Below are 24,726 nucleotides of genomic sequence, written 5' to 3' on the forward strand. Positions count from 1 at the left end.
CAATGGAGTGGCAGCTTTGGGAGACAAAGGGCAGCTGACTGCATCTACCTGGACTCATGCAAGGCCTTTGATGTCCTTTCCTGTACTTAAAAGGGAGGTTACTAGCAGGAGAGAGAGCAACTAAGTGTTCTGGTAGTGTATGACAGACAAGGGGGAATGGTTTACACAAAAAGAGATCTAGGTTAGATATTAGGAGGAAATTCTTCACTCAGAGGGCACTGAGGCGCTGGCACCGCTGCCCGGAGCTGTGGGTGCCCATCCCTGGAGGTGCCCCAGGCCATGGGGTCACTGGGCAGCCTGAGCTGGGGGAGCAGCCAGCCCACAGCATTGGTGGGGCTGGGGGAGTTTGGAGGTCCCTTCCAACCCAACCGTGCCGCGATTCTGAAAAAGGTGTAATTGTGGGGATTACAACAACAGAATGCAATGCTGGTGTAGTTGAACTTCGCTTGTAATACAGGGTGCAGTGAGCAGCTGGGGAGAAAGGAGGAGAAAGGGAGTGGCTGCTGGTGCTCAGTGCCTGCCTCCTGCTGACTGCCCTTAGCTGTCCCTGGGATGGTTCCCCTGCCGGGGCAGGGCAGTTCCCTGGCTAGAAGTCCAGGGCACAGATCGAGGCTGTGCCTCGTTTGATCCAGTGCTTCTGGGGCTTGTCTGTGGGGATCTCCACAACGATCACGTAGTTGGTGGAGTGGCCCGTTGACAGCATCCCTGTGAGGAGGGAAGCAAAAGTGGAAGTGTGGCACTGCAGCCCTGCTGCCGGGGCTCAGGCAAACGGTCCTGTATGGCTGGCACAGCGTGAGCTGTAGGAAAGTGCTGAATTTATACAGGGACACCCTAAACCTTGTGCCCGAGCTGCTGACAGCTGCCCAGAGCCCAGGGACTCCTCTAGCTAGGGCTAAGAACACCCTGCACGAAGCAGGAGTCATCTGCAAACTACAGGAGCAGAAGCCTGCTCTATGTGAGACAGCCCAGCCCAGCTGTGCAGTTTGATGACTCCCCTGGGCTCAGGAGAACTCCCGGGGGCAGTGGGGCTGGCTGGGAGGTGTTACCTTGGTGTTCCACACAGTGGGGACAGAGTTGTTGTACAAGCTGTTGGCCATCAGCTCCAGCTGAGAGGACATCACAACCAGGCCCTTGAGAGCTTTCAGCACATCCTTCAGTGTCTGAGCAACCACCTCCAGGAGACTGTTGTACCTAAGAGAAAGAGCGACTGTTTCTGCAGACGACTGCAGAATGACCTGGTGCGGGGATTTATCCCGTGTCTGCCCGGACTGCTGTACAGTGAGCTTCACGTAACCCTTGGTATTCATCCTATTGGATGGGGCTCTCTAACTGCCCAAGGCCCTGGGCTGCTGACAGTAACATGCAGACACTGATCAGCCCCTGCAGAGCAGGGAGCAGCTGAAGGCTGTGGCTGGGACAGCAGAGTTGTTACCTTGCTGCCATCCCACTACTCAGCAGCGAGGTTCCTTGAGGGGAGCAGGAGCCTGCACATCCCTGCCATTCCCCAAGGGACAAGGACAGGAGGCCACAGGGGGTTGGTTACCTGGTCACCTCCTGCACCAGCACCGCATTCAGACTCCTCGTAGAGCAGTGGGTATTTGCGGACCACCTCCTGCAGGTCCATGGGGGCAGGCAGCTTCACCAGGATCTCATTTGCAGTCTCCTCTACCAGCTGGAAGGCAGACAGTAAGCACGTGAGCACCCAGCCAGCCACGGATGCTGGGAAGGGGGAGAGCTGACCTCTGGATGGCAGAGACGTTGGCTGCTGGGCAGGGTGGCACTGGAACAGCATGTGAGCACGTGGTCTGTGCGGACTGCTCGTGTCAGAGCACTAATGGGATTGGGGCACCCACCTCTTCCCTGCTGCAGCCACCCAGTGTGAATGTCTTGCGTTGCAGCTGCAGGATGGTCCCTAACAGAGCAAAGGTGATGTTGGCATTGTCATGTAAACCAAAGAGCTCCGGTTGAGCTCCCGATGTACTGCAGGAAGCCCTGGGGAGGAATTGCCCAGGCTGTGAGGCAGATGGCGGGGCTGGGAGCACGGGAACTGTGAGCCCTTTGAGCTGCCACGGCCTGGCCAGAAATGACCAAAGCCAGGGCTGCTCAGGTGGAAGCTAGTCCTTGCCTTATCGCTTCAGCTTCTGACATTTACACAGCTCCTTGTCTCGTGTGGCAGTCAGGAAAGGTAATTCACAGGTCTGACTTAGGGGCAGTGTCTGTGGGCCCTGAGCTATACTGGCTAGTGCAGAGGGGGAGGCTGAGGGAGCAGCAGCTCCTTTGAGCTATGTTTGGTGGCTGAATGGAGGCTGTGGCCCTAGTTCACGCACTGGCTGGGGAGTTGTGTCAAAGCAAATACATATTAAAAGAATGGGCAGCTTGGCAGTGAGCTTCCTGCAGTGTCTTCTGCACAAAGCTCCTCAGGCACTTCGAGTATGTGATATCAAAGTGGTTCAGAGCACAAATGAGGTATTCTGGCAACAGCAACAACCTCCTCCTGTGCACATCAACAAGATTTTCCTCCTGTTGCTTGAAAAGATGCAGCTTCCTGAAAGCAGCTGAAGATCTCCACATACTTTTAAACTTATACTCCCACAGAGGAATGGAAACACTGTGGGTTTCAGGGAGAAGTGCGCTCCCTTTGCACTACGACAATCCCCCTGGATCTGCAAAGCTGCATTTTTACATCAAGGTCTGAAGAGGTACTGATCTGCTTGTAGATCCCAGATCAGAATGGGTGAAGTCAGGAATCAGAACCTCAGGCTTGTAGAAATCTTCCAAAATATTCATCACACAGCACCTATCCCAGTCATTGCTCACATGGCCACCGCGGTTGATCTCCTCAGCTGTGTACTTCAGAACCTGTGAGGGATCCCACAGGGGTTATCCAACCCACACATCGTGACCCCACCTGCCCAGGAGGGCTCAGCCCACACGCCTGCCTTGTATGGGATGTCTGTATGGGATGTCTCCTTGCACAGCACTATGCGGTAATGTCCCTGCCACAAGAAGCACCATCACAGTCTTTTAGTAGCAACTATTCCACTGTGTGCAGATAAACCCTCCTGCTTCTGCTGAAACACGACCCTGTGCAACCTCTAGCACAAATAGTGGCAGATCCAGGAGGGAGGTTGCATCCTTTTGCCCTGTTCTGTGTGCCCAGCTTGTAGGGATCATGGTGTTACAGCTCTGACCTTGCTCTGAGGAGGTACCCACACGCCAAGGTAATGTTGGCAGACATCCTGGGCAGGCCAGGTCACCAGAGGGGTTGGGAAGTATAGCAAACAGTGCTAGCTGCTGACCCCAAGAAAGAGCAGAATCTGACTTGAAGCCTATCTAGTTGACAACAGCAAAGAGCCAGAGAGGAGAGCAGCTAATTCAGCCCACTGCAGGGAGCACTGCACACTTCCAGTAAACGGGCACAGGTAGGCAATGAAGCCAGCTGCAAGCAGCATGTCCCCAGCAATGTTGTTAATCTTGTAATCCAGGTTCTCAACGGTGTCCTGCCAGCACACCTTCTCATCAGCCAGGCTGTTTATGAGCTGTGGAATAAGATGCATGTGTAAGAGCTGCTGTGTCTAAGCCCTGCTAATCTCTGGGTAATGCTGCAGGTGACTGTATTGGCTACAGGTGCACTACATACCCTAAATTCCATCCCCAGCTTTGAGCACTTCGTCCTGGGCTGCTCTCAGTCATCCCTGAAGCCCCATAACTGGCTAAGGAAGCTGTGGCACAGGGAAGATTAGCTTCAACAGCCCTAATGTGCTGCTGAGATCTGGCCAGGCAGCTCCAATCTAGCATTGCTGTAAACTGCAGGCACATAATGTTGTTGGAAGTGGTAGGCACAGAGATTTTCCCCACTGTGCTCCTTGGCCTGAAGTCAGGCTGTCTCTTGTAAGTAGGCAGAGCTGTTCCCCTACCGTGGCAATGCAGCCCAGTCTCTGCTGACACTGCTCATACTTCATCTCCAGCTCCTTCTTCTTGGCTGTGCAACTGCTGTACTTAGCTTGCAGAATGGCAATACCACTTTCAACATCCTTCAGGCATTGCTTAGCTTCCTCAAGGCCTGTTGAGTTGCAGGAGGTCCTCTTCTGCTTCTCTTCAGGCTTGCTTTGGGGATATACAAGGAAATAGAGGTAATGCTGTGTACGTGGTCAGGCTCCCTCCCAGAAGCCTGAGACCATCCAGCAGGAGCTAGTTTGGGGAAGAAATGTGTTTCTTGTTTCTTTTTTCATACCACCACTAACTGGAGCTGAGATCCTTCCCTGTACAACAAAGGCTGACCTGCAGAACTCCACTGGGAGATTCTCCAAGATTCTCCAAGCCCAGGAATAAAAGCAGGAGTGAGGAAGTAGTTTGTGTGTAGTTTCAAAAAGCCAGGACCCTGCATGAGCTTATTGCTCAGGACGTGGCCCACTGTTGAACAGGAAGAAAGGTTCCTTTGCTTGTCCCAGAATAATAATACAGAAAACACTAGGCTTGGAGAATATTGAAGCTGAAGCACAAATGAGATACAGGAATGCTTCTAGAAGTAGTTTCTGCTGAGTTAAGATTCAGCCCTAAGTACACAGTACTGACTCTTATCTCAGTGTATTCTAGGCTGATTTTTCCTCACTTTATTAAGCTAATGGGTTTCTGAGCACAGTGGCTTTGTTGGGGATTGACTGGAGTCTAAGTCTTGACCCACACACCAAAGCTGGGGACTCTCATCGTGATACAGAAAGGACCATAGTCCTGTGTCCCCTGACACCAAGAGCAACCTGATCATGCTGTCTCTTACCTGCTTGGGCTCCACAACCTTGGCTGCAAAGTGGTACTTGTGCACGGCACGCACTCACTGACAGATGGAGGTACAAGCCTTGGAGACTTTGGCAATGGCAGCTGGCTGGAACTCCTTACTGTCAATGTATGGCTGGCTGGCCTCGATCACACTGTCTGGAACGTTGTCCTGTGAGCAACGGTAGGAGAGAAAGGAGATTGGAGATCAGATGGAATAGAGTCAGAAAAGGCTTCTCCCAGTGGCTGCAGCCTGCTCCAGGACTGCGAAGGGCAGTGAAGGCATTGCACTGGAGCAAGAGAATAGCACTGCTGCATGATGAGGCCTGGGAAGCACTGCAGTGGGCTTGGGTAAATCCCTTCCTATTCCACATGTCAGGATTTCCACCCAGCTCTTTCAACTAGAAAGAATGGAGGTCCCACAGCCATGAATGAAGCCAGCTGACACAAGAACTTCCAGGCCAAATACCTCCTTACCCTCAGTGCTCCTGAAAGGTGTTGCATAGAAGGAGCTTTAAGTCTCATTGCTGTGAGCAGGATCTGTGCAAGGTAATGACCAATCCCTAGTCACAGCTCCACTCTTTTGCCACTTACCTTATCATACTTTAACAGGCTGTCTAAGAACTTCCCTGGGTCCTGGAGAGGGCCCCTGCCTGGCTCCCAGTAATCAACCACCTTGGTACCCAGCTTCTCCCCTAACACTTTCTTAGGTTTGACTTCCTTCATGATGCAGACTGCTTCAATCACCATTTTTACATTGAGGGGAAGCTGCTGCATCGCTCATACCTTAAACCCAAATGGATGCAATAGGTTGGCTTAGTTCTTGGTGAGATGGGGTGGAGAAAGGGCTCTCAGAACAGAAGGCTGATTACCAGAAAAGATACAGAAAAAACTGAGGAGGATGGAAAAAGCTTGCCCTAATGCTCTGTGATGGGTATCTTCAGGCTGTGGATGTCTTGGCAAAGCAACCAGAGTTGTATCCCCCTGGGGAAGGAGCGAGTACAGACATAGGGTATGGGCAGGCTTTCTCCCTTGCTCTGTAGGCTCTCATTTGTCTTGTACCCCACTCTGGGAATGCTGCAGGGCCTGCAACACAGGAGTGGGTCTGCATTGGTTGTGAAGAGACTGCTGGAGTCCTTCCTCAAGCAGGTGGCTGAGAGCAGTGCTGGGGTACCTCTGGGATGGCTGTGGGTGTCCAGGCTTCTCAGGAATAACTCCTGCTTTGTCTCATCTAGTGTTGGCCATCCTTGCCATGTCTAGATGGAGACGTTCCCAGACCTTCCTCCTGGACACAGTCAACAGAGGGGCAGAGTTTGTGAAGAAACTGTGGCTGTTCTACCCACAGGCAGATACCCTCTGTGAGAAGGATTCTGACTGGGTCTATGACTGCCCTGAGACAGAGCAGTTCCTCACATCTGCAAAACAGTGGGAGAGGAGGATGTGCTGAGCTCAGATGAGCTGCAGGTCTATGATGCTCTGGTGGCTGCAGGCAAGCCCATCCTGGAAGGTGATGCCCTTGAGCAGGTGTTGAAGAAGTGCCGGAAGAGCCCTTGGCTCCCACATGTGATACCAGAGGCTGAGGGAACCTCTCTGGAGGCCTTGGAACAGGAGGTCCAGGAGCTGGAGGACTACCATTGCACATCAGCTCTGTCAGCTCAACAAACTGCAGGCTTGGGCAGCCAGTCTGCAGCAGGAGCTGAGGTATTTGGAGAAGCAGGAGAAGGACACGATGGAGGACTTGAGAAAGGCTCACATGGAGCTAAGAGTGGAACTCTTTCAAACCACCACTGTCCTGAACCAGCTCATTGAGCTTGCAAAGCAGCAGGTAGAGCAGAATGGAGAAAGGTTGAGCCGAAGGAAAGGCCAGCTGCCAGCACTGCTGTATGAGATGGGCCTCAGACTACACAGAGCTTGAACAACAGTTGACAGATACATTTGAGCATTTAATGGAGCAGGTCCTGCCTGGGAGTGTTCAGGCTCCAGAGAGCAGTGTGCAGGAAAGCCTGGAGGCTGCAACACAGATGGACTCAGCCTGGGAAATACTGAGAAGAACAGCTCCTCGTACATAGTATGCAGAGGCATGCCAAGAAGTGGCAGCTGAAAGCCAGAAAATAGAGGTTCAAGTCTCAAGGGCAGAACATCCAGCAGAGGGAGGAATAAGAGTGAGGAGCAGAGTGTGGGGGATGTGGATGAGAAAGGTGGCAGCCAGGATGCCACAGAAGCAAACAGGGCTGAAAAGCCTTAGAACTAACAGAGACGAAATACTGGGCAATCGAGACAATTTAAAGATGGAGCTGATCCAGTTGGAGACAGCATATACCTGTGCTCAGATAGAGGCTATAGCCACGTCAGCCAAAGTGGAAGGCATCTGTGCTGCATTGAATTGGGCCCAGAAGACTTTGCAAGCTCTCAAGGAAGACAAGGTAGGATCAGCACTCCCTTCCAATCCCATCCTTTGTAGCACGGTGTGCCTGCGCTGCAGCACCCCTCCATCAGACACTAGAGCACAGCAAATGTGCCTAGAGGCTGTGGCCAAGCTGGACAGTGCTAGCAGTGTACCCTGACAATGGTGTCCCTTATCTTCCCTCGTACAGCATGTAGTAGAAGCCAAGCTCCAGAATCATGCTGCCACATTCAAGAAGCAGCTTTACACCCTGCGTTGTGAGGTTGCTCAGATCCAAACCCACCAGTTGCTGCCCCAGGTGAAGGCAGCAGCCAGCCTCTTCCTCCTACCCATCCTGCAGGAGCAGCTCTGTCTGGATAACACTCATCTGCAGAACACTGGCAGCAGGCAGGAGGAGGCAGCTGCAAAGGCTGTGAGCCAGCAAAGCTGCCTGGATCTTTTGGTGCTCCAGCTGAAAAGGGAGAGAAAGGAACTGGACCAGAAGGCTGCTTGTCTGGGAGAGGTAGAAACTGCCCTAAAGAATGCCCATGCCAAACTGCAGGCATATCATGGCTGCTTCAAAGAGGCCAACTCCTCCACAAAGGGTTCTCAGTGCACACAGATGGAACCCAAAGACTCCACTGCCATGTGGTAAGGATCTAGGTCTGTGTGTATGAGGAACAAACTACATGTGGAGGAGATGGCATGGAAACAGGGGAGGCTTCTAGCAGACACAAGCTACCAGAGAGTGTTCTACCAGTGCTGGGCCATCCTCACTCCATGGAATGAAATTCTCCAGGAAGTGGTATCCTTTTCTTCCTGGTTGTTTTAGGGTGATGCAGTGAGCCTTAGAAAAGAGAATGAAGATAGAGAACAACAGTTTTCCTATCTGTCCTCTCACTGCTATGTCACTCCCATAGCACACACTGCCTCTTGAGCCCTTTTCCTCCTGTGTGCTGTCAGATGCTCACATCTCTGGTTGCCTTCTCTCTTGCAGGCTCATATAGTCATGGTCAGTAGTTAAGCTTAAAAAAGCATGGAGCTCATTCTTTAAGTGGAGAGTTTATGAAACCCACTGGGAGGGTTTGGCGATGCATTAAGAAGCTGAAGCAATTTAGCATTTGGAAACCTTGTATAGTCAGGAGACTTTTTCCCTTGACAGCTCTACAAGGGGATGGGTGCTGCCTGCATCTTTCCCAGCCTTCTTGAGGAAAGGAGTTGTGTGTGTTTTGGGGAAAACAAAAAGGTCTGCTTTTCATAATTGCAGAAGTACGAGTCTATCTCTCCTCTTAATAGCTGTCATAATCTGTGCAATAAAAACTCCTATCCTCTATTATTACAATCATTTGGTAAGGGCCCGATCTGTAGTTGCTGCCTGCTGAGGTTTCTCTTTTAGTTATGGGTATGGGCTGTAACACTTCCTACCATAGATTCAGGGCCACTTTTTTTTTTTTTTTTTTTTTTTTACTCTGACCATTGTATTTCAAGCCAGCTTCCTTCAAGTCAGCCCACTGACCCTTGCCTCTTCTCTACCTGGTAGTAGATCCCCTTTCCAAAGAGCTTGCTGGCTAGGTGTGTCACTAGATCTATGTCCATGCCATGCAGCCAACACTCAGGGTCACGTCATGATGTTGCTTGCTCCCATGGACAAGGACAGTGCTGTAGCTAACTACTATATGGCTATAAGACAGAGAAGTGAAGAAGTGGCTGATGGAGGATGTTTAGGTAGACAATTAGTCCACTAAGTCTGCCTAGGGGACAGAGGTGGTGGAAAAGGCTATGGACTGTGCAAGCTTATAGAAGAAGAACTGCAGTGAGGTGCTGTTCAGCTCAGTTGTAGCAAGCTAAGGTCAAAGCCTTTCTGAGGAGCAGGAAGGGCAGCAACACTCCACCACAACACTCACCTATGCACCCATCCCCCTTAAGCTTACCTCTGTAACATCTATTTTCTTGAGCTTTCTCAGGCTGGCCAGAGCAGCATCTAGGGCAGGAAGGGCTTCAGCCAGGTCCTTCCGAGCATCATCTGCAATGGCTTGGGCTCTCTGGGCTTTTGTATCAGCCTTCATCTCCTCAGCCTGAACAGCAGTTCTTGTCTCTTCAGTAACAGCTGTGTCCACCTGCAGCACCAAGGAGTCTCAGAACCACAGCTGGACTCAAAGCATCAATTTAGTGCTCTGAATTGCTAGGTAAGGATCACAGCAGTCCTAATAACCATGCTTTTTCTTCCAGCATACACATGCTGCTTTGTCGTACTAGGGAGACTGTAGAGATGACCCACAACCTCCAGCTCTGGCTGCCCTGGAACAGTGCTAGCCCAGTAGGAACTAGCTGTTCTACCTATTTCTCCAGTTAGCTCAGGGAGTGGACGTGACAGCAAATGTATAGGGAGACGGAGGAATAAGATGTGCTGAGTTTTGTTTCTACAGCTATCACTCTGCCTGCCCATAAGCATTAAAGCACTACCTGGAGGTGAAAAGGGAATATGGAACGTAGCCAAATCTTGTTCTGTGAGTAGATCAGGCCACCTCTAGGAAAGCTGTGTGAGAGAAGACAGTTTGTAGTCCGCTCTCTGCATGCAGAGCTGTATTGTTTGTCTCAGTCTAGCTGTGCCACAGTGAGAGATGGCCTGGGAAGAACTTGAGGAGGAGGGAACAATGAGATTCCTTTTCTGCAGCAGCGTGAGTGACTGTACAATGACCTCTGAGCCTTAGGCAGGGCAGGCTGGATCAATGTCCAGATGTATGGCAGGATGTGTGGGTAGCCTTAAAGGTGCCTCAGGCTACCTGAAGACTGAGATAGTAATAACCTGTGTGTGTGTGTGGAGCTTATCCGGCAAGGAAAGGGAGCTGCTAGCTTGACTTCCTGCTTCACTGCGCTGCGGCTTCAGACAGGAGCATATAAGCCATTGTCAGCTAACAGGGTGGGCAGTCCCCAGAAGACTTCTCCCTGGTAGTACTGCTCTGTGTAAATACCTACTGTGCTCATCTGGGGCTATTGTACTTGCAGTTAAAGCAGGATTCCTTGCAAGTTCTGCAAGGCCTCCCCCCACCCTACGTCGTCTGAGCAGTCAGATGTGGAAATATGGAAATTGTGGGGCTGTCCAGCAGCAGTACCTGCAGCTGCTCCATGGTTGCCAGTGTGTCCTTGGCTGCCTGTGCCAGGAGAGGGCGGGCAGACTCCAGCTCTTCCTGCATCCTTGATACATCCTCTGCAGGAGCTGTGGGAGCAGAGTAGAGTGAGAGCCTCAGGGAAGGTACCTGTTGCCCTAATGAGTGTTACTTGCCTGGTGTCAGTCTGTACGATACAGGTCTTGTCCTGGTTCCTAACTGATCGAAGTCTAATGCCATGGTGTGCTTAGAAAGACTGTCTAGCAGTGCCTGTGTCACGGGCAAGAGGTCAGTGAATGGTTGTCACATGCACAAAGTCCCAGAGACAGCCTTCCTCTGGGGTCAGCTCTGCTACTGCCTGCTCCAGCCCATCCTAGCCAACTGCTAGTTCATAGTGTTTGGATTAGGGACCTCCAAACCCACATTTGCTATTGGAGGTATTTAAGTGTGTCTTCTAACCCAAACCCAGTCTCAGGCTAGGCATGCATTATTGTCTATAAAGAAGTACTGGCTGTGCTCTGAACATGCCTAGCATGGGAAACATTAGCTCCAGGCTGTTGTTCCCAAGCTGCAGCCTGCAGGCACTTTAAGTACAAAAGCTCCTGGCAGTCAGTCAGCAGAAGCATGTTGTTGCTATAAGGCTTTCAATTAAAAGATTAATAAGGAAGTTCCTGAGAGATGAGCTATAGAGAACTCCATGGTGCCTGAAGTATGGAGACCATTATTACTTCTAGCACTGCTGCAGAGTCAGACCTATGGGAGGACTAGGCCCAGCAGAACACATCATTCTCATTTGCTGTAGCATGAGTTTTCTGTTAACCAGCTCTGCATGGGGCATCTCACCTCACCTCTGTGGCTATAAAAACAATGCTCACAGCACTGGCTGTCTGAGGGACAGACCTTGTTTAGGCCTCCTTCCATCCTGTTTTTGGCTGTCTTCAGCTCCTGTTTCTTTTTTCCAATCAGGGAACAGAAGAAGCTAAGGAAATCGAGATAGCTCTTGGGAGTGACATAATTGTGTCTGGCCAGCTCAGCCAGGTACACTTGACCTTGCCATGCTCTGGTGGATTTCTACACACATTCGAATCTACAAGAAAGGGAAAAAACAATTTTATTCAGTACTGCATGTTAGGTAAGTCTATAAGAATGTGTGTAGAAGGCACAAGGGGTGGGCTTAAAAGTGCCTTAGTGTACACTTGCAGCAAAGCTTGTATATGTGAATGCAGGCTTCGGTGTCAGAGGGTAAGAAATGACCTTGGTATTTCAAAGCATATGAGAAGGAAAAGGCAACACACTGCAGGGCTTCAACAGGCCACTCATTAAACCAGACAGTGGTACAGCAGTTTTCAAGAGAGGGAAACTGTCTCAAGTGTGCATGGAACACTTCTCCAATAGGGCTGGATGGAAAGGCATGCAGAAAAGAAGTGTTAGAACTAGTTACAAGGATAAAGTAGCTTTCCTACTTGTCTAGAGTGATCCTTATCTCCTACAGTGAAACAAGGAATGGAGTATACCTGAGGAAGAAGGGAATGCAAATTTAGGCACTGTTTCACGTGTTCTAAGGTGCAGATCACAGATTATGTCTGGGTATATTCTGGAAGGATCAAGATGGTGCTGATGTTTTCTGCTCCCTCCCTAGGGAGGGCTCTGAGGAGCTAAGAACTAAGCATCATCTGCACTCCACACCAAGAGATGGACTGTAAAGTCACATCATCGGACCAAACTGATGGCAGTGATTCTCCTATGTGTGCCCTGCACTACTTTCATGCAGCCCTTCTGCAAGCTTGAATTTAACCTGAATCACAATGATGTTCTTCATCTTAAAACCAGCAAATTATAAAAAGAAAAACATATCTCCTCCTAGGGGAAGGTAATATGCAAACCCTACTTTACTTCTAAAGCTTAAAAACAAAGATCCTGTGACAAAGGGAGATGCAATGCAAAGTACAATGAAGTAATAATTAATATTGATAGTATGGTCTCACACTTGAGCTATACCTCATGCACAGGACCAGGTGGATGTTGCTGTGAACCCGCCCTGTGTATGCAGCCATCAGGTTGGCCTTGGTGGGCTGCTGCCCTAGCTCTTGCACAACAGGCTTCATGGCTGTCATAATCTGTTCCTGATCATCAGGGCTGTAAATGTTTGGAATGTCACCAGAGTTGAGCAGGGTTGTTGATATCCTCAAGGAAGGACTCATTTTTAATCTAAGTAGATAAGGTGGGAAGAGAAAAGGCAATTTAAGACATGAGAGGATCAGATCTCCATATACTCTATAGCAAACGTCTGGATAAGTACAGCCCTCAGCCTCTGCTGTAGGAAATTGTTTATGATCACCGGGCTCCAGTGAAGGATATTCATGTTTCAGGGCCAGTATTTGCAATTGAACAGCTGTGTTCAGACATTTCAAAGGTGGAGATGTCTGGGAGCAAGCCTTCCTTCTGCTCATTCACTATATCCTTAATGCTTGGGGTTTTGCTTCATGCCTTGTAGTGACTCTGTGACCAGACCCCAGTGAACAGGGTGCTCCAGGTCACCGTTTCTCCATCATGGCAAAACACTTTGCTGTTAGGATTAAGCTCATTGATATAAGAGGCAGAGTTATTGTAGGGACGTGTCACAGTCAGTGGGATGATCTCCCTCCAGAGCTGCACTCACCTCTCTGCCCTTGCTAAATCAGAAATACACAGCATCCATCTACTTGTTTAAACGTACCCTCCAATGCCTCCGCCCTTCTCCCACGTATGCTTCTTACTGCAGGGAAAAGGATGAGTGAACAAGCAGCATTTGACAGCTGCTCATCTCTCTGCTTAGGGCACTGCTTGAAGCAGCCTGGTTCCTATGATAATGATGGCAGTATAAAAGCCCATGGGAAATATAACCACAAACTCCAGAAGTTATCTTAAGCTTAGTCTACGACTACAGCTTACAGTAACAAGCCAATGTTATCGTGTATCAAGCTCCTCAACCCTCCTCAGGGAAAGTTTTTGAACTTAAAGTTGTGATCCTGACTCCTTAAAAGCTGTCAACACTCCCATACCTGTGTGTCCACAAACAGGAATGTCTTGGGTATGCTTTCAAGGCCTGCCTTCATTATGATCTTCCTCACATCATCTCGCCATTTGGTCACGCAGTAATTCTTGGACAATTCGATTTGGAAACACTCATATTCTGCCCTAAAGGAAAGAGAAGCTTGTGAAATTACATCATATGAAACTTGTCTTCTTTTGTTGATCCTGAATATGTTTTTTGGACACCAGAGAAGAAGCAAGTTGTTCTCCTGCAGAGTCTTGAGCACACCTCTATCCCTGGGCATGTTTAGCCATCAACCCAAGAATATGCTTCACTCAGAGCTGCAACACTTGAGCTAGCTAGGAAGTAGAAATATAACTCCATTAGCTAATAGTGTCACACTGTATGCACCCAAGCACAACCCCTTACACAGTGCCTTGGAGTACAAAAGGGTGCAATTTTCCACGTTTTTTTTTTTTTTTGTGTGTGTGTGTGTGTGTGTGTGTGTGTGTGTGTGTGATGCTGCACTTCGCACCTGGTTTTGCCACGGAATAACAGCTGTTTTTGAGGATCATATTCTGTATTCAGGACTGGAAGAACTTGCTTCCCAAGCCCATTTTTCTGGCTCTTCACCTTTCCCTCTTGAGATCCTCTGGCTCCCAAGACTCACATGGCAGTGAGTAACCAAGTGTAACTTGTTTACTTATCACTGGTGATTCTTCATCTTCCTGCTGCCTACCTCCCAGGAAGAAGCCCTAATCTCCACCACAGCCACGCTGAATGCTGCATAGGCCACTGAGTTGATGTGGGCTGGATTACATCTGTTCATTCACTACGTACACACAGCATCAACCCAACTACTTAGCAAGCAAGAGCCCAACTTTTCTAGTGCAGATGTAAACATTAACCTGAGCCCTAGCTCCTGAGCGTAAAATCTGAAGAGTCAGCACCCCCAAAAATGGGCAAGCAGTAGAAGGAAGGGCCAGAAAAGAGAATCTCTGGGGGCAGCCCCCCATAGAGCTGCTCCACTTTATGTGCAGAGGAGCACAACACTTACATGTGAGATGCCAGCCTGGTGAGCGACTGCCTCCCACCTCCCCCCAACACCCAGGAGAAGAGCATTCCCTGTGGTCTGCCACAGGATCCAGCTGATCTGGCAGACGTGCTGCACTGCATCCATGAAAAGCTCCAGCTTCAGCTCTGTGGCGTTGGTTTGATTGTACTCTTCCAGGTAATCCCCAGGCACATCTCTCAGCTACGGCAGAAACAGTTATGGCCAACAGTTACACTCCCTCACAATTGCCTGTAATTGTAATTGTGTGTAAGCACAGCCAGCCATCTGGGAGGGCAGAACATGGTGCTCACTTGGTCCTAGGAACAGCTGCTTCTGTTGGTTGCTGCCTAGGAGCTACCTGCAGGGAGGTGATGGCTTTGTTTACTCCACATTTCTACAGGAACTTCCACAGAGCTAGGCTGAATTTAGCTGCTGGTAATGGCTGCAATTGTTGAACCTTAAAGTAACTCTGGCAAGTGACTAAGGTCTGATGATCCTGGTGATGCTGTTTGCTTGGAAAAGCAGCAAGGCATGGTTCAAAATAAAATAGCTTATGGCTGCCTGACCTGTGCTGTTCCAGGGTCTGCATTTAGGAGGGTCTCCTGGTTCTATAGCTGACTCCCGCCTGCTGAATCCTGAGGTTAGGGTGCTGAAAGGGCAGGTGCTGGAAGAAAACTTTGCTGGCCACATGTAGAAAATGTAGACTGGTACAGCAGTGCACTCCTTTTGTGCTCCAGCCACTCCACAAGATAATTACACAAACGATGTCTTCTGACTTTTCCAGAGCTCTACTGAACAGCACGTTCAGTCCAGAGCAGATGGGGCACAAAGATTTGGTCATATCCCTCAGAATTCTCAGGAATCCTCTCAGGATTCTCATGGTAAACCTGGCCAAGTAACAGCAGCCAGAATTCCTCCAGTGCTGAGGTCCCTGCCTAGGCGACCATGCCCTCTGTGCACCAGGGGACTGTGCAGCAGCTTGGTAAGTCTGCCTACCTCAGCTGTGCTTGCCTCAGTGGGGGACAGGCCTAGCTATTTTACAAAAAGAATTACCAGTCCTTGTCACAGAGCTATCACAAGAGGGAAGATGACAGGATAATCATCTGTTTCTGATAATGAGTGCAAAACGCACTGCTCATTGCCTTTGCTTAATTACCACTACCAAAGTACTCACAGTATCTTTTCCAACAGGGAATCTGGCAGTAACATTAATTAGTTGCAAAGGTCAATTGTGAAGGCTTTAATGGCAAATGTAGTATTGTTCGGGGGTAATGTGCCATTTCTCTTCAGCAAATTTCACTTTTCATTCCCGAGTATGGCTTATTCATGGGACTTGGCGTAGCAGACAGCCCCCAGGATGACAATACAGAGACAGCTTGTTCCACCTCAACTTTTCATCTGTAGCAAATGGAACTACTGCCTGTATCTGGAGTAGAATTTCACAGGAGAGCCCTAAGTAAGCCTGTGACTTTAGATACCTTCAGTTCAAGCAGCCCCACAGTTATCATTAACTCTTCTATTTTGTTTGCAGAATCACAGAATGGCTTGGGTTGAAAAGGACCTCAAAGATTATCTAGTTTCAACCCCCCTGCCACGGACAGAATTACCAACTACTAGACCAGGCTGCCCAGAGCCACATCCAGCCTTGCCTTTAATGCCTCCAGGGATGGGGCACCCACAACCTCTTTTGGCAACCTGTTCCAGAGCATCACCTCTCTCTGAGTGACTTGGAAGATACGAACATAATTCATATTGTCATGATCCCCAAGATCCTTACTTTTTCCTGGCTCTTCATACAGTTTCTTCATACAGTTTGACACAGGCCCCTGGTTCCATGAAGTTCCCAAGCAGAACTGGCTGGGAAGGGACAACCTCTTCAAAAGTGGTGTCTGGTTCCTCCATCATACTTTTCATCAGGTTGTCAAACCAGGTCTGGTCCTCCTTGGTGAGCAGGTGATCAAAGAAAACCCATCAGCTCTCATGGTACCAGAGTCTCAGCAGGTGGTGTTTGTCCTGGTAGGAAATCCCAGCAAACATCTGCATGAGAGAAGCAAAGAAATATTATGAGCCTCTCAGCCAGGAAGGCTGGTTCCCATCAAACATGTGGCCAGCCTGACTCCTGCTTCAAAGCAGCTGGAACGCACAAAGAACTGGGAGAAGGAAGCTGCATTCCCTTCTCTCAAAAGCAACTCTTGTCAAAACAGCTGCTTGGCAGAGAGCTTGTTACAGCTGCATTTAATGCCCTCTCTATTTATCCTTATGCCAAGGTTTCTTGGAGAGATCTAAATTTCACATTGTTTGTCCTTATTCTTTCCTCAGCATGACTTAATTTAAATTGTTTTCACAAGTTCTTGTATTTTCTGCAAAGATCCTTCTAGTCAGGTGTGGCACAGAACTGGGTCCCCAAGTACTTCCTGTGATGAGTCAAAACCTACATACTGGGCTGTACTTACAGAGCAAGGTTCTGAGGGACCTGTCCTAAAGAGACAGAAGTCTCTGTTAGCAGAAGATAACAAGACAATACCTCTGCCTCTCCATGGTCCCTGAGGACTGCGTCCAGCCCTACAGGAGTGAATGGCACTGACTCTCTCTTTGGCCATCCACACACCTGACCTTCTACAACAAGGAAGCCTTGAGGTGGTGGGGTGTTCACAGTCCTCCTGATCACTAAGCTCATTAACAGTACAAAAATGCAAATTCCAACAATAAACTGAGGTGTGAGTTGGGCCATTTCTTGTCTTCCCCTGGGTGACATAGTTGTGCTGATGGGAAGACTGACCTTGATATTGCTGGGCTGAGCCATGAGCATGCCCTGGAACACCTTGGTCTCTCAGATTAAAGGCGTAATGAGACTTCGCTGGTGTGGGCAACAGATGGGATGTGATGGTCAAATACACAAAGATAGTGGCATCAACCAGGGGCTCATTCAAGTCTTTGACTGCAACTGCTCTGGCTGCAGAGACAGAAGACAGAAAGGGGGCCAAGGTGGCAGCTCTGGGACAAGATAATCCTCAGCAGTGCAGACAGGTGTCACTGAGCAGCAGAAGTGTTGTGAAGATTTGACCAAGAATACCCCCAGTTTCCTAATATGGGCATTGTGTGAGGCCCTGAACAAGTCCCAGCTCACTGCAATAGAGTGCTCACTAGTGAGTCTCCATTCTGAAGGGGATCAGATCTGAGAAGGGCAGAATGTATCACAACAATTCTGCAGTCTTAAGAGTACGTGTACCCCACAGGAAAAGGAGATAGTGCCAGGAGTTTATTGATACTTATTTGAAATACTCAGGTATTCCTCCTCTCTTCCCATACCCACTCAATGGGGTCTTAGCTACTTTTAATCTAGAAGGTGCCCTCTTAACTAAACTGCCTGGCGAACTATTGAGCTCAGTAAACGTAAAGTCTCTGAGGAATGGCTGAGGAATGACTTGTTATATCATAGTCAGTGGCAAAATTTAAACAGAGCTGCAAGTTTTGGAGTACAGAATACTTTTCTTAATGCTAATCAAGATCATTACCAACATTCCTGGGTACGTAAACCCTGTGACACCCTGGCACTTCACACTTTTTTCTGCATTATTTCCAAAATTTGTTAATTCTCTTTAAATTACAGCTAAATACTTCACTGTGTCCCTGAGCTCATAATCAAGTACTGGCACCTGTGAATACCACAATCACCCAGAAAGCTTTGCTCTGCCCTTCTCACAGACCACTATTCTCACTCCTTCCCACTGGCAGATTTGCAGAGGAGAGTACATCTGCAAAGATGATCCTAAATTCCCACCCTGTCAAATACAAGAGGAACTTATTTCACTTCAAATGAGCCCCTTTTTTTTCCTCCATGGATGGCTGTAGCACCGTGATCAGATCTTCTCTGCTCAGCTGTCCACAGACTGCAACAGATGGGCAGTAACAGAAGGCTTACTTCTGCAGAAGGCTGTTGTCTAGGCAAGTGTCTGCCTGCTGAAGGCACAGGTAAACTATTCCATGCTGTGCCCACCAGCCTGCTCAGTCTCTATTGCATCTTTTTGTTCTTACTTACGCACTGGATCTCTATAACTTCTTTCTCCTAGGAGGCCAGCTAGGAAACAAAGACAGAAAACATGAGTTACTGCTTTGATTGTGGAGGTGAAGGATATCTGCACCATCTATTGCAAACAACATTATCTTTAAAATGCATAGGTTATGGGATATTTTATGAAACTGTGAGAGCCAAAGTTGAAGACACCTAGTTTGGCCCAGAGACTGAACAGCATATGAGTTCTCTGTTTTGAGCTAAGGCTCAAACAACAGTTTCTCAAGAATATCTTATAGTGTTTAATTCAAGTTTCATTGTCTAACACTTTCATTACATCACCAATATTAAATTGTTTGTATTAATAATACCTTCATTACCATTGGGTTGATTTGGGACATGAGGAAGAAGCAGCTGTCTGCTGAACTTACCCATCCAACTGCCAAGGATGTTGGAGGGGATGGCCTTCTTGCTGCTGTCATCCATCTCCACGAAGACAGGTAACCGTGTGAAACGTGGGGTAACAGCATTCCTTCCCCCTCCAGAAGGTCCCATGGCACAGCCAAAATTAATATCCACCATCCTCTTAAACGTACCTTGAGGAGTGTGAGAGCAGCATTGAATGCTAAGGTGAAACAAAAAAAACCCTGGCCACAAATCTCCCCAGAAATTATGTGCACCTATCAACAGCTCAACTCTGCTCAGGAGTACCGGGTAAAGAGTTGGATTGTACTGATCTGCTTCCTGTCGTACCAGCCCTGGTGGTCCATCCCTGCCATAGCAGCTCAATGGGTGGCTGTGCACCATACGTCTCTAGCATGGGCGTGTTCAAGTCATCAATAAGAAACATGAAGTATTGCCCAACTGGAGGCCCGAACACACCCTTCTGCTGGTAAAGACAGAGCTGCATAAGGACACAGGACTTGCAAGGGCACTCTTAACTCAATTCAAAAGCAGTTTTTCTTCCAGAGGCTTCCTGGGTCAGCAACCACAGCTATTCTTACATTTATGCTCCATAAACCCCTTTACATGTGGGCCTTTGCATGGAAAAGATCTAGTGTAATACTTGAGGGGTGGGCTTTGAGATTATATGGGCACAATTTTGCATACTAATGCCCAGTGTCAATGAACTGCATGAGTACACATAAAAGTAAAGCTTAAGGCCATGAATCTATTGCAGATTTTAAACCAGTGTCTGACTGGTTTGAAAAGGAAAAAGGGAGGCTGCTAACTATGGGTGAAGACTGGAGGTAGGACTGGGGACAGAATCACAGAATGAATCATAGAATGGTTTGGGTTGGAAGGGACCTTTAAGATCATCCATTTTCACCTCCCCCCAGCTTTAGGCAGGGGCACCACCCACTAGTCCAGCTTGCTCAAAGCCCCATCCAGCCTGGCCTTGAATGCTTCCAGGCAGAGGGCATCCGTAGCCTCCCTGGGTTGGTAGCCCTCTCTCCTTTCATTGATTTCTATAAACATCCCATACTGAGGTTTGCAAACATTTGTGTAACTAAATCTAGTATTTCTGGAATAACTGTGACTGGAATATATTTTACAAACCCTCCCTTATCCACTTTCTTGCCACTGTATCAAGTTGTTACTGGCTCTCACAATCCCGGCTCACAGCTGCTGTTTGTCCAGCTTCTTATCCACAGATCTATAAGCTGACAGCCCCTTCAGGTCCTGGGATGAAACTAAATGGTCAATCTAATGGAAATACTAAGCTCAGGGATACTGCTTTTTGAAAAAAAAATAAAAAGAAAAAAAGAAAACCTGCCTCTTCTCCAGTTTGCTGTCAATGAGATCCTGAGTTTGGCTGGCAGAGGTATGTGCAGAAAATGTCAGGAACTGGCTGACATATTTAAGAGGCAAGCTCTTCAAAAGCTTGCCTGTAATTGTGAGAGTCTTCCCTGTGCCAGTGGGACCAAGGTAGAGAACCTGGAAGCACAACCAGCAATACTTGCTGAAGGCAATGCAGGCTCCTGCCCTCTAAGGCTTTCAAAAGCTCAGGGAGGACAGAAGGCTTGCTTCTTCATTAAGAGGTTCAGGGTAACAGATCTCTCAGCATGGAAGGAATCCAACAAGAAAGGTATGAAATGCAGTATCAGGAAGCAGGTGAAGAGGGATAGTAATGGGCCATTATCCTAGCTGGAAGGGAATCTAGAAATTGATGCATATGACATGGTATCTAAAGAATGAATGGAGAACTCCTGTTGCTTAGGCACAGCTCCTGAACAGAGAAACGCAGATCCATGAGAACAGGAAATAATTTCTAAGTGTCAGGTAGCTGTCAGGTTCTGATTGCCCCAGGAGAGAAAAAGGTGCCCCTATTGAAGAGAAAAATGTTGAATACAAAATTAAAGGCAAGAGTAGGCACATACTGGCTTACGGTTGACAAGCAACAGCTCCAGCAGGTGGGCCATTCGGACTGTGTTCACTGTGGGCACGATAATGTCACAGTAGTTAGTACCAGGAACCATGGTGAACTTTGCTGTAGGGTCCAGCCATTTCTGCCAGTGCACCTGAAAGGTAGGAGAGCATTTAGAGGGGACAGCTGCATTTATCAGATATGAGAATAAGAGAACAGTATTTCTGCTGTGTTTTCCTGTTGCAGCTCCCTGTGTGGCAGCTCAGACTCTAGTAGGACATCAGGTTCCCAGTCCCTCTGTCTAGTCCTGCTTCCCCTACCTTCTGCATGGCAAAGCTGTAATCACCTGGCTTGCTTCCTCTGGAAAGGAGGTAGCTCAGAGATAGAGAGCATTGCCCCAGCAGCAACACATTTGCCATTCCTTCTGAAAACTGGAATCAAAGACTGACAACGCATTTGTGATACCTGAAAGAAGTGGAATTCTGTTCTAAGCTGGCCTATGCTGTAGGTGTCCACAGGGCATAAGGTCAAAGAGGGATCTATCCTGGGATCCTATCTTCATCTTTGGTGCCATCATCTGTTTCACTGAGGTACACTGAAGTTTTAGATTCTACAGGATATGGATGACTTATGCTAGGATCAATCCACAGTCTAATGTCTCAGAGGTCACTATATAAGTGAGACAGTGCTTTTGCCAGAGATGTGCTAGACAACACAGACAGAAAAAAAACATATTCCTGAGCACCCCACATGGCATCCCCTCAGACACTAAGATGGCCCTGGCAGCTGCTGCTAACCATTTGACACTCACACAGAGCTCCCTACCTTGCTTCCCCCTTGAAATCAGAGCATTTTTCCTCTTATTTTTTACTTCCAGTCCAGGGACTAGTGACTTCTAGTCAGATGGGCCTTGCATACCCCACTGCTCTACTATCTGCTGTGGAAAAGATGGCATATTTATCTGCCCTGCTCCTCCTCCAGACTTCGCTGCACACAGCTCTTTTACTATTATGCTCTGCTTTTAAATTGAGACAGACTTTTACATCTGAGCTTCTCCCTGCAGCAGGCATATTTAAAAAGCCCTCTCACTTTCCAGAGCACTGGTAGAGGATCTCAGTTAAGATTTGAAAAATCTGCTTCACAACCTCGAGGGCAAAAACTATCTTCCCTCCTTAATGAAATGCTTGGTTTTACTTCAAGCATTCTCACTGGTTTCCTATAGGCTTTTCTTATTGTCCTTGATGAGAAGATTCTGCCAAATCCTGCAGATCTGTGTTGCCCCTCAGCCCCTCCCTCAAATTTCTCATCTTAGAAATGGAGGTGAATTCTTTTACCTCCCTAATGATGTCCTCATCGAGATCATCTTCAGCACTGCTAAGTTCATCATTTATTTTATAGTCATAAATCAGTCCTTCTTCTGGGAAAAGTAACTGGATCTGTGAGAATAAAGCCACAGTGAACCTAGCTACTGCTTAGCTGAATTTGCATGTGGATTAGCCTTACAGAAAGCATCCCATTACTGAAGTCTGTTCCTGTCAAGGGCTCCCAGCTCAAGGGTCCTTTGAAATTTGAAGATCTTGTAAAACCAGGTTTCAGGAACATGCCCAAGCAAACCTTCCAGGCAGTTAAAAAACTCTTGACTCCTGTTCCTCATTGCCACTTCCTCTATAACTGAGAAAGTATCTGCTTTCCTTTTACTCACCTTTTCCTTCGCCATCTTCTTCCTCAGCCACAAGCTAAAGGCAACGTGGCCTTGGGAATCTTCTGTGACACTCACACTCCAGACCAATGCAAATATAAACCAGGGTTCAATCGGCTCTTGGATATGAGCTGCATCCTCCTGGGGAGTTCTCCTAATTCCCTGAAGAAAAACAGAAATAAAATTCTCAAATAGAATTAAGGTGAACAAAAATCAGACTCTTAATGTGACTGTAATTCTATGCAGAATGTGTAGTTTTTTCTAATCAATTTTTCACAGGTCTTTTTGATGTATTCTATGGATTAAAACTTACTGTTTCACTAACATACCTGAGACACTCCCCTGCCTTAACTAATGTCACTCTGTGGGAATTTAATCCTCAGTTCTTAATTTGAAAGCTTTACAGGCTTCTTCAGTACTAATTCTGAAAGAATTTGCAATCTGGAGTGTTTTGCTGCATAGCTCTGATCTCTGCTTTCTACTTATTCTCCAATTCCCACTGCTGTAAATGTGAATCTCTTTTCTACAGCCTGGTAGGCCTGAAGCTTATCTTGTGCTCTTTCACTGGGAAAAGTATAATCCTTTCAGATTTACCTGCACTCAACAATATGCTGGTATTACCTTCTGCTGTGCAGATATGTTATGGTGCAACCTTTCTTCACCAACATCTCGTATTCCAGTCACTCACGCTACGTGACTTACTGCCCTGAAGAGTTACAGGTGCACACGTAATAGCAGCAAAAAATCTTACCTCAGTGGAAATGAAAGGCTGAAGCAAACATTCCAATAGCATGAGAAGGCTCCTTGTGAGATTGCCATCTGTTGAGGCAATTATCTCCTCCAGAGATCTCTGGACAAAGCCAATAGCTTCCTGTAAGGACAGGAAGGAACACTCAGTGTCACCATACAACACATTTAACTTCGCTTACCTTTTAGGGTTCTGGTTTCTCTTTGCCTCCCTGCAGGATACCTCTAGCAGGGAGGGTACAACTGAGAATGCTACCATTTCTTGCTGTGTCCCAGATACCACTCTTCTGACTGTAGAGAATTACGTTAAACCACTGGATTCACTCTTAACTGCAAGAAGCCTTTGGGCCTGCCTTTTGAGTCTATGGAACCACAACACTCATCTTGTGATATTACTGTTGTTTGCTCCTTTCAGAGCTTTCCTTTGCAGTTCTGGGTTCAAGAACAGAACAGAAAGAGCAAGACTTGTTCTTATGACTTTATCCCTGGAGTAAGTCCACTGTAAGAAACAGAGCTGCACCAGGATGACTGTGTCCATAATATAATTAAAAAATAAAGCATCCACAGAAGGGCTATAACTGCATGATAAGTTACCTTGAGGAACCTCCTGAAGAGAGATGCCAGCTGCTGTGAGAAGGGCTGCATGACATCTGGGAGTTTTTGCAGTCAACACTCCGTGAAGGGCTCCAACCCCAAGATGCTGGCTTCCAAGTAAACCATACTGCAGCGGGAAACCGTGGCAGGGGAAGCAACAGCCAAATCCTGGACTTCAAACATCATGGTCATACTCTGGAAATTCCAAAAGGAAAAAGAGCAAGGATCTCTCAGCATGATTTGGTGAAGTTGAAATCGTCCTCTTTGTTACAGGGCCCCTCTTGTTGCAGTGGGGTAAGGCCAACACAGTGCTGCTACTGAGCCACCAATTTCTGTACAAATCCATCACAAACATCAAGTGTAAAGTAAAAAGTAGAAAAAGGAGGAGGGGTGAGTTACCTCTGTCATTTTAATGATTTCACCTGAACTGAGACACAGCTTCTTATTGTCATCCAGCACTGTGTTCATGTTATCAATCCACAGAGCATCAACTGGCCCATCAAACACATACCACCTCTTGCTAGTGTCAGTGGCCATGGCTCCCTGCCGGATGAGTTCCATCTGTCCTGAAAAGTGGAAATAAAGGCTTTGTCCATCCTTCTTTTTGCAGAAGTCCATGGCAAAGCTTCAACCATACAAACTAACAGAGCCAGTATCTTATCTTAGTCCATGTGCCCAAGGATACCTGTGCCTCACTCACTCATGAATTATGTAAAAGTCTATGTCAGTCTTTTTTTAATGGAGATGCACCCAACCTGAGTAGGCACAATGAGACTGTATCTTTGGTCACTGGGAGCCAGACTTCATACCATCAAACTATAAAATGTCAGGTTTCCCTTTAACATCTCTCTCCTCAGTGAAAAGTGAAGAGCCCTTGCAAGTATCAAGTTCATGTCATAAGCTATCAGCAATATGGAATTCTCCATCATGTAGAAGGAGTCTCAGGACAAGTATGCTGTTAAATCAAAAGCTCTAA

The 24,726-nt window shown here is 47.7% G+C and overlaps 2 protein-coding genes across 2 annotated transcripts in view; one reads left to right on the forward strand and one right to left on the reverse strand.

Moving 5' to 3' along the window:
- Positions 1-368: 368 nt before the first annotated feature.
- The window catches only part of DNAH1 (dynein axonemal heavy chain 1), a 65,330-nt gene continuing 40,972 nt past the window's right edge, over positions 369-24,726 (reverse strand). Inside the window, 38 exon segments of the mRNA XM_065749695.1 lie at positions 369-705; positions 903-930; positions 1,047-1,191; positions 1,544-1,573; positions 1,575-1,672; positions 1,854-1,968; positions 1,970-1,992; positions 2,684-2,727; positions 2,730-2,859; positions 3,402-3,539; positions 3,918-4,062; positions 4,064-4,107; positions 4,778-4,945; positions 5,368-5,559; positions 9,088-9,273; positions 10,270-10,373; positions 11,160-11,311; positions 11,313-11,350; positions 11,492-11,660; positions 12,262-12,434; positions 12,436-12,471; positions 13,305-13,440; positions 14,334-14,377; positions 14,379-14,531; positions 16,128-16,343; positions 17,110-17,155; positions 17,157-17,283; positions 18,370-18,408; positions 18,774-18,938; positions 19,076-19,114; positions 19,117-19,228; positions 20,116-20,280; positions 20,724-20,864; positions 22,045-22,146; positions 22,413-22,571; positions 23,161-23,280; positions 23,751-23,945; positions 24,150-24,375. Coding sequence (XP_065605767.1) covers positions 587-705; positions 903-930; positions 1,047-1,191; positions 1,544-1,573; positions 1,575-1,672; positions 1,854-1,968; positions 1,970-1,992; positions 2,684-2,727; positions 2,730-2,859; positions 3,402-3,539; positions 3,918-4,062; positions 4,064-4,107; positions 4,778-4,945; positions 5,368-5,559; positions 9,088-9,273; positions 10,270-10,373; positions 11,160-11,311; positions 11,313-11,350; positions 11,492-11,660; positions 12,262-12,434; positions 12,436-12,471; positions 13,305-13,440; positions 14,334-14,377; positions 14,379-14,531; positions 16,128-16,343; positions 17,110-17,155; positions 17,157-17,283; positions 18,370-18,408; positions 18,774-18,938; positions 19,076-19,114; positions 19,117-19,228; positions 20,116-20,280; positions 20,724-20,864; positions 22,045-22,146; positions 22,413-22,571; positions 23,161-23,280; positions 23,751-23,945; positions 24,150-24,375 — 4,462 coding nt within the window. The 3' untranslated portion in view covers positions 369-586.
- LOC136057111 (HAUS augmin-like complex subunit 3) lies at positions 6,026-7,811 on the forward strand. The gene is given in 7 exon segments (XM_065749678.1): positions 6,026-6,182; positions 6,185-6,408; positions 6,410-6,669; positions 6,671-6,909; positions 6,912-6,990; positions 6,992-7,196; positions 7,368-7,811. Coding segments are annotated over 7 exon segments (1,608 nt in total).

This window comes from Cyrtonyx montezumae, unplaced genomic scaffold, assembly GCF_038088225.1.
Source record: "Cyrtonyx montezumae isolate F1298 unplaced genomic scaffold, pur_monq_1.0 scaffold_6, whole genome shotgun sequence".
In the NCBI taxonomy this organism is placed as follows: domain Eukaryota; kingdom Metazoa; phylum Chordata; class Aves; order Galliformes; family Odontophoridae; genus Cyrtonyx; species Cyrtonyx montezumae.